Source organism: Trachymyrmex cornetzi, unplaced genomic scaffold (assembly GCF_001594075.2).
Source record: "Trachymyrmex cornetzi isolate Tcor2-1 unplaced genomic scaffold, Tcor1.1 scaffold788, whole genome shotgun sequence".
In the NCBI taxonomy this organism is placed as follows: domain Eukaryota; kingdom Metazoa; phylum Arthropoda; class Insecta; order Hymenoptera; family Formicidae; genus Trachymyrmex; species Trachymyrmex cornetzi.
In genome coordinates, this window is record NW_017300122.1 from 108865 (window position 1) to 118963 (window position 10099).

Genomic DNA, 10099 nt, shown 5'->3' on the forward strand with positions numbered 1-10099 from the left:
ATCAATTTCAAGTTGAGAGAGTAATATAAATAAATTTTATACAATTCTAAAATAATAAAATTTATATGTATAGGAAAGGCTTCTATTATAAGATACCGAGTTCATTTTGGGTAAATGCTATATATAGAAGTTTATAGGAAGAATTAAAAAAAATAATAGGTCATTTTGAAGAGAATTTAATAAGCTTTAAGATAACGTTATATAAAATTTAATTCAAATTCCATTTTTTTTGAAAATTGAAGAAATGTAAAAAGTGAGTAAATCGCAAAGTCAAAAAATTGTGCTCCTAATATGAGATGCCCTGAAAAATCGATAGTAAAACGATGTATATCAGTATTGCAATTAAAAAATTTTATTTAATGTTTCTAAAGTACAAACAAACACAGCCAGCGTACGCGAAAAATGAGCATGCGATAGATTATATCCAGAACTCGTAGAAATAGGCACTCGACGTTTATTCCGGTTGTCTTTTTTATTATTGTACAATAACATTTATACTTTAGCAACGACTTTCACTATACATAGGAGCATGGGTTACTTCATATTAGGAATATCCTGGGTATCTCATATTACGATTTTCATGCCTTATGGTTTTACGATCATCAAATCTAACTTCTGTAATTAAACAATTCAACATATCCCGTATTTTTCTATTAGTACGACCTTACTCTATCACTACATGAAGAATTAATTGCCAAATATTTATGTATTAAATAATAAAGAAGGTTTAAAGGCTCATCTCAATTAAACTTGAAGATATCCAAATTCTAAAATTTTGTTTTACAATGACTACAGGCATGATCTAATAATGAATTTTCTACTAAATAGTTTTCAATCCAAGAGCTATAAATTTATGGTGGAACCAATAGATAGCATTTATTAGTTTAGCAAAAACGCCGCTATCTCATATTGAGCGCCTATCTCATAATAGGGGGCTTTCCTCTATAGATTGGTTTAATATGTAAAATTTTATTTCATTAATTCTATTACCTTCGTATGTATATAGTAAATTTTTTATGTTATTGATTAGAATTTATCGATAGTTCTTCGATTTGTATAGTTAACATTAAATTATTTACAATGACAAGCAATAGATAATAACATTTTCTTCTTTTAAAAATTTCACAATTTGAGGAAGCGATACAAATTTTTATGGTAATCTAAGTCACAAGCGTGAGAAAAGATGATGTATTGCTCAAATTCCACAGGCATTCGTAGCATTAAATTCTTTCTATTAGTGTCAAGGTGCATAGTGAACGCAAGGTCGAAATCATAAGACGTAACCACTCTATATAAAAATAGAAAGTGAATAAATACGCAACCATATTATTTTAGACTTCGTGAATGCTCTGTTGTTCTCCAAAGAAGCATAATTGTATCTTAGTGTCGTGCGTAACCGTTTGATGCCTAAATAATTATGGCATCATATAATAAAAGTAATATATAAGTAATAATCTATCTAATCTCTCTTTTGTATAGGATCTTGTGTAATTGTCGAATGGTAATTACATACCTACAAATAGCTCTTATCAAGTCCAGAGATTTGCAATTTTATAGACTCTATAATGTTTCTATCATGAAATTACTACGACGCGATGTAGAATGATACATTAACTATTTCGTTATTTCAAACTTATCATGAAATGGAAAATGTGACAACAATATATTTATACGATACATATCTGTTCTTATATTCCATATCATTCATTAAAGGAACAAATTCGGCAGATATTAAATTGAAAGATTAATTACTGTCACTTACAACAATCAGAAAGAAGTTTTTCTACAGCAATAAATTAACGAAAATCTATGGGTATATGTGATTAATATGTTATAAAAAATATCAAATAGATACGATATTACAAAAATGTCTAATTTCAATGTAATATAAAGAATAAAATGTTAATGCTGACAATTATGTATCTCAAATATCTAAAGTAAGCTATTGATAGTTGATCATGCACACAAACATCATAATTTCTGTTATACAACATATTGCTTATACGAATATACGATTTTCGCATATCACGCAATTTCTCTTATTCGTATAAATGAAGAAGAAAGCAGAGAAATGGCAATGCTCCGAGAATCAATCGTTACACGTACGCCAAACGATAGTTTTTTCATAATGGATAGCATTATGATAATATCGCGATGCCTGTTCGTCCCCTTTCTCATTAACCATCAGACACGACTTGCTCGCACCGCGAAAAAGCGCAGACGATATTACGACATGACGTTATACGTACACACAAACTCTTTGGATATCCAGCGCTCACAGCACACACACACACACACACACACACAAACACACACACGCGCGCGCGCGCATGCATGTATGTATATGTACATCTATGAAGGTATCTCAGCGCTTGCGCAACCCATGCCTCCACATGTACCATTACGTGCTTTACTACGAACGTTACTACGACGAGTACTACTACCGTAGCGTACCGTGAGGCTGAGCAAGCTGAACATTGTAAACTGTAGACTGACTCGATAATAATCTCACGGTACTAAAGAATAATAGAGAAAATAAATGCTTGGTTATGTTACACGAAGGCTCGTAATCGTATAGACGCAAAAAACGTTCCCATCACACATTAATTTGTGATAGTGAAGTAAGCATTATAATATATATCTGTGGACTTTTAAAGCTGCATCTTTAAACTAATTTAGTTAAAGATGACATGTATTATTATGCGCGTTAATACAAAATAAAAATCATGTTCAAACCGAAATACGAGAAGAGTCCTCCATAATTATTGCTGCCAAACTGTTCTCATGTATTTCAAAGATTTGGTACAAGTACATTTAATAGATATTAAATAAAATAATAATTAGATTTTATTTTCAAAGTTTAAATTATAAATGCGTCGCGCGATAAATTTAAAGCTATAAATTGAAAGCTTTTAATGTTTGTTGAAGCATTATTTTTTGAGAGATGAATAAACTTCTATAGTGTGTGTCCATATAAACTGAGAGAGAAAAACAGTTGTAATTATTATAATTTAAATATAATTATCATATATATATATATACACAAACATCATATCTCTATATGATAATTATGATAATTGCAACCATTTTCTTACATATCATAGTATGTGATCAACTATCGTAATTATCATAATCATAATTTAACTATAATTATAGTCCTTTTCTGCTATATGTATTTTTTGGTAGAACTATAAATGTAATTATTATTATTATTAACATCATAGCAGTAATAATTATAAAAATGAAGCTTTTACAATAATCATTTTACCATGCAATTATAGTTACAAATATTAAACACTTTTCTCTCAATGCACTTTTTAACGTTTTAAAACAATTAAGAGAAAGACGGTCCAAGTATAAATAAAAAAATCGTTACTACTTCTCTCGTTACTATAAATAATTATTATACGATATAATTATTATGGTTTTTGGCACGTCCTGTACAATCTCTCCACAGAGAAACAAGTATCCGTGAAACATGAGCCGATGTGTCGAGCGATGAACGGTCGATCTCTCGTGAAATATTGTCGGTGCCACGATTCGCAATATCCAGGCTGTCTCTCGGAGATTCGGGACAGCGCGGCGCGGCTCGCAGCGCAGCGCCCGGGGAATTCGCAGCTTATACGGGTAGACTGCGCTTCGGGATGCGCCACGCACCAACAAGTACCCCCGTATAATCTGTAAGGGCGCGGAACGAACGTGATCGAGACAGGCTCGCTGACCCGGAAATAATCCCAGGAAAAGAAGATAAAGAAAGATAGAGCTAGACAGATAGAGATACTCTTTCTTTCCCCCTCGTGTTTGATAGCGCACGAGTACCTGGGGGGGTACTCGTGGTATTATGCCCCGCCAGCAACATGCAGTCGTATATGTATGCCCGAGAGACCTCGCGGGTTATCCTGAACGAGAACGGACGGACCGCGCCAACGGAGGTCGGGTATTGTCCGATTCGAGATTTGTTCGAGAGCGATCGAACTCGGTTCTGACCGGGGTTTATTGGAGGCTACATGCGCTCATCTCGCTGATACTTGTGCGTCGGTGTTCGTTGTGTACATCAATTCGATCGTTTGGAATTTGCCGTAGTGCTCTGAAGTGGGAGCCGCTGATCGTCAGCGAGAATTTTTATCATAGAGTATTCTTGGCCTCTCGATCAGTTCCCTACGAGTGCTGTAGAACATTCTCTTTGAGAATGTATTACACATATCTTTTAACAAAATGAAAAAAATTACAGATTTTTCTATGTTGTATTTGTGTGAAAGTAATACAAAAAGTTTAACGGTGATTTAGAATCTGGATAAAAATTATACCAATAAAAAGTAGATACATATTTTTTTTAAATAAATAAAGTGGACTAAGAAATTTTTTATTTAAACTACAAAATTGTATTGTTAAATATAAATATTTATCTCTCTTATTGAACTTTCGTTTGTATATAACATTCATTTTTATATGAAATGTATGAATTTTCAATTCCAGTCACTTTTTGCAGAGTTTATATACCAAATATATATTCTTAATATACAGGGTGTCTCAGAAAATGTGACCGAAACACAGTGGGGACATAGATTGGATCAAGGGGAACAAAACAGTTTTGTACCATTTTGCAGTTGACGCAATATTTAACGAGATATTAACGTTTAAAACCTACCCGGTAGGCCGTCCTGCCGGCAGCAGTACATGATCAGTAGGCTGGTCGGACGCTCGTATTCGCCTATCTTTAAACGTTAATATCTCGTTAAATATTGCGTTAACTGCAAAATGGTACAAAACTGTTTTGTTCCCCTTGATCCAATCTATGTCCCCACTGTGTTTCGGTCACATTTTCTGAGACACCCTGTATACATATGTATAAACGATAATAGAGATCGATAGTTTTTCAGTTGTTAACTATTGAAGAAACGAAGAATCTTGCAAACTGAGAGAGACTAACTTACAATAAGTTTTAAAATTATGAATTTTTATTGCTAGATTATAAAATTTACAATTAAAGTAATTTACAGTTATTCAATGTTAACTACGAAACAATGTTTTTTTCACATGCGCAAAAAAATTCCCGCAGTTCTGTATAAAAATAATAATATTCTATAAAAATAATACGCAAAATGTACTTTCTCTGAAAAACGTTCAAATATACGGGAAAAAATTGTTTTAAAAATAAAATGAGTTTAATTACAAAAAGATTTCGACATAAACGTACGTTTATTAAGTGAACACTCCATAAATAAAGATAAAATGAGATACAGGAGGAAAAGAACTTGATTAGAAAGTAATTCGTAAAGAAGCATTCTCAATTCAATTTCTTCTAATTCTTGTAATTTAGATTTAGTATAAGAAAAGTTGCAATATTTACATACCAATTAATTAATTAAAGATATATCATCCGTTTATAGTTAGACATCTAACAAAAAAGTAGCTATAATTTCTGCAATATTATATGGTATGATATTTACAAATTTGCATACAACGTTTATGATAACACAATAAATTATAGGAAAATCTTAATTATCAAATTTGGAATTACACGAAATTAATAAAAAAAAATCCAAGCAAAACATAAAGTCATGACATCAAAATAATTATTAAAAGTTATTTTTCGATCAGTTACAATTTTGACATCAAAATGATGTTGTCGTGACCTATTGTTTTCTTTGGGTATATATGATGTATTGTGAAATTGTCTGTCCAAAAAATATAACATGTACTTTTTTAAAAATTACATTTATTATCAAGAATTGATGTCAGATGTATATAAAAAGTATATCGTTATTGTGTGTATGTGTGCATATGTGTTATAAATAGCGTGTCTGCATAAAGATTAAAGAATCAAAAAGCATAGGATTATATAAAATCTTATTCCACGTTTCACTTTGATACTCTTTGCTCGTTATAATTCTTGGCTACAAACATGGTTAAAAAATTTAAATGCTAAAAAGATTGAATACATAATAATTTATTTTTTATTAAACGCGAGATGGATAACTCGGTATTACTTTGTATTAAGCAAAGTAAGGTAAGACAAATCGAATTCCCGGGGGGGAATAGTATGATAACGCTGATTTATTCGCGCTTTTGTGTTCAGTGTAAAATCGCTGAAATGGATTATCCGACGATTTTGGCAGAGCCCTTCGATTTACCGACGATGGCGAACTGGTTTGAAAGCGAGTTCGGTCGATGAGACCGACGTTTGAGAGGAAACGAGCGACGAGACGGAAAGCGACCCAGCATTGGTAGAAAGAGACAGGTGGAGAAAGAGAAAGATAGTGATGCCGAGTGAAAGTCCTCTAGCAAAAACCAGGCCAGGGCTTCGGGTATCTTGGCGTGAACACACTGTAGCCATTATGCAATTACGACGACGCATTTGCCGTCGCCTGTTCGCGCGTTGTATCGCCAAGATGCGACTGCGTCCCCGTTTTTCTCTTTGCAATTACCTTCTAAATCGCTAAAAGTTTTCATATTACTACCGCAGTCGCAACGAATGTTCGCACGACATCGCGATATTGTTTTTATCGATTAACAATGACCTACTCCTACTGCGATCAAATGCCGCGTGAAATAAGGCCGTTGACCTTATCTGATATCACAGGATTATCATTTTTCTTTCCTTTTCATAACGTAATACAAATGTTCTTCTGATCTACGATATTTTCGGAGATGCCAAACGCCTTCACGCCTTACGTTTTTAAATATGAAACAGTCTGATATATAGACATTTATAGATCTAAGTATCAACTTCTTTATTTTAAATCGTATGTAAAATTTCAATAATAATGTTACAAAAATAAATACAGAAAATGTAGGAAATCTTAAAGAATATCTTGCGTTTTTTGAAACCGACAGAATAAGTACATCGAAAGAGAATTTAATGCATATCGTCCTTCTCGAGGTAACAGTAGAAGGTAAATCAAGGTTGTAAATTGCCTATGGTTATATTAAATTTTGAGTCCTTGCTTCTCTCAGATTGTATCTCGTCGGATGTACGTTTAACGTTCGTGTATACGTATACGTGTATATAAATGTAACATTGATATTGAATCGTTTGACCTTAGAAAGAAGGGCAATATGACAATACTCAAGTAACAAGCTGACATCGTTTGTCGTCAAAATAGAGGGAGTTTTTGCAATACCGTTTATCCAAATACGGTGAACGCTAAGGTCAGGTTATCTTCGTCTTAATAACTAATTGAGAAAAGAATAACGTGATTTTAACGTTCACTGCATCTGGACCCACGTTATTGCAAAAACTCCCTATTATTTGTCAAAATGACGTCTAATATCATTAAAATAGTGACAAATATCGACTTACTACCTAGATAATTTTTACAGCAATTTGTTCACGTTTCATGGTACCTATGTAATCTTAAGTCTTTATACTATTTCTGTTTATACAATATATTATCAATAGCTTGATCAGATAACGATTGTGAGGTAATCTGTGCAGAGAGAGTTAACGTGGATTACACAGAGGAATTTGACAAAATTTACGAAATTGTCACGTATTTTTTTCTTGGAAGATCGAGAGGCCAGCGCGAGTATTCCACAAGGAAATTTTCCCGCGTCCGCTTGTGCCACGAACGGAAGGCAACGTAATTTAAACCGCTTTGTAATAACAAGACTTGAAATACGAATGTTACCGCAAAATAATGGGGGCGGCATAATAATAATAATTGTAGGTAACTTGCATTGCTTCTACAGCGCGATATATGCACCGCACGTGAATCCATTTTAAATTATTATATGTATGACTGCACAACTCTTTTGGAGTACACGCCATAATGCCAGTCTATTATGAACTGAATAAATATATTAACTCTTACGATATGCGGAAAAATAGCTGTTTGCGTATTCATATAATGTATATATTTCCATCTAAATGTTACAGTATTATGACGCTGTAATGCTAAACTATGCTGGATACATGAATTAAATAAAAAATTCAGATTAATATCAAAAGTACAAATAAAATACGATAAACTGTTATAGTACATGATTTTATATATACATCCCATAATTATAATGATCAAGTAAGAAAATAAAATTAAAAAAAAATATTTTGAGAAAATGTAATTAAAAATATATTTTGTCTGAGGTCCTGTGTTCTCAACAATACCAGAAAAAAATTACAGAAATTCATATAAACAATTTTTCTAATTAAATTCTTTCAAAACCATATTTTATGTTAGAAAATCGATACCTGAAACACTTCCAGAAAGCAAGCAAGAATTACATTATATGCGCCATTTTTTTCTTTGATCTAAGTTAAGGTCTGTTTTTTTATAGTTAAATTAATGTACACTCTTTGTGTTTGAAGTGAATTAGATACAACTAATAAGAAATAAACGCCTTTAACGGTCAAGCTGGATCTTAGATACTTAAACAATTCAATGTGAATTTATATGCTACTATATATGTAGTCATTTAAATTGCGCTCTGAATTGAAGATATACATTTGAAATTTGACGAAAACAAGAAGAAAAGTTTCGATGTACCTAATCCAGACTGCTTTAAAAAATTTTATCATATATCGAGTGTATCTACGCTGAGAAAAAAATTGTTTATTTGACTAAATTAATTTAGTTTGTCTTAATTTCTTTCGATGAAGAATACATGTATACGTATATATTATTCATTGAAAAAAATAAGGACTAACTAAATCAATATAGTCAAATAAACAATTTTTTCCTCAGTGCATATATCATTTTGTTTAATGTTCGGTGAACAAGGATAAAATGATACTTGGATGAACTCGGTGAAGCTTCTGAGCGCAGCCTAATATACAGTAAAAAACAAATCTTTGATTTCTCTGGACTGGCATGATGTTGTATACTCCGTCATACGTTCGACAATGGCATTCTGCTCGTTGACCGTTATAATAATCGAAGGGACTTACCGAGGTGTAATGTGGCGAGAGAGAACAAAAGCAAACCGGAAATAACTCGCTGTGGCGTCGCGTCCATTTTTCGGTGGTTCCAGCTACTGCGGGTCGAGCTCTCTTCTTTTCCGTTACTGCTGCGGACGGCGGTGATGATGGCACATGTACACACACACGAACCACACGCGCGCACTTATATTCGATCTGCAATTCGAAAAGAACACCTCGAATGAGCCTCGCGTTGATCTTCTCCACGGACAAATCCCGTCAGTCACCACAATGATCTTTAATTTGTATGTAACAAGAACTACGATACGTTGGCTAATTTAAATTTTAAGTTATTCTCGATAATTATGCGTGCAATGCGACTTGAAAGAAATCTCGATTTGTGAATTAAAAGACTTTAACGCGATGTATTTAAACGTCGGAAGAAAAATCATGGGTCGGCAATGAAAAAGACTTGATAATGACAGAATCGATCTAAATAAGAATGTAACATTGAGATAAATGTTTTTATTTGGATTTATAATCTTAGACGACACGAGAAGAATATTTGGAATAAAAAGATACTGATACGTCGACGAGATATTTGCAGCTCTTGATGCGCGTCAAGTGATGTGGAGTCGACGAGCGACTGTTCAATAGTTCAAATACGCACGAGGAGCGATCGACGACGGAATCGATGGTAACGATCTACCGGCTGAAAGCCGACTGAAGAGAAAATTCGATGGCAGCACACCTTTCTCGTGTGATCACGCGGTTCGCAACCCGTGTAAGATCCGTTGTTACCTAAAGATCATATTTCTAGAATACAAAAGCTGTACGAGAGTATTTTACGACACGGAGAATTTCTTTATACGTAACGACCGATGTATCTTTAAAACTTAGTTACTATGTAACTTAAGAATTCGTATTTATTTTGTTACTTATATTAAGTTTGACGTTTGCCAATATACGCAGGCTCTGTCTCGATTCTAGTTTATTAATTGCTGCAAATCAATTTTCTTTCCATGGCATACAGTACACTTTATCAGAGGGAATATCCTGGGAACGTTCTGGGAACATCCTCAGTAGAATGTCTTTGGACATTTATAGGAACATTCCTTGGAGATATGTACTATATAGAATATTTACATTTTAAAGGTCATATTATTTCTCCTGACTGATTATTATTATTATTCTCTTGGCATGCTAATTATTTCGCAGTGTAGAGTGTAGCCACAAAAAAAA

General features: G+C 33.2%; 1 protein-coding gene across 1 annotated transcript in view; it reads right to left on the bottom strand.

Annotated features, from left to right (window-relative positions):
• The window catches only part of LOC108768352 (protein Skeletor, isoforms B/C-like), a 51830-nt gene extending 42264 nt beyond the window's left edge, over window positions 1–9566 (bottom strand). The window contains exons 1-2 of the mRNA XM_018518752.1: window positions 9452–9566; window positions 8888–9073 (exon numbers count right to left, since the gene is read on the bottom strand). Coding sequence (XP_018374254.1) covers window positions 8888–8954 — 67 coding nt within the window. The 5' untranslated portion in view covers window positions 8955–9073; window positions 9452–9566. The remainder of the gene's footprint in view (window positions 1–8887; window positions 9074–9451) is intronic.
• Window positions 9567–10099: the final 533 nt, after the last annotated feature.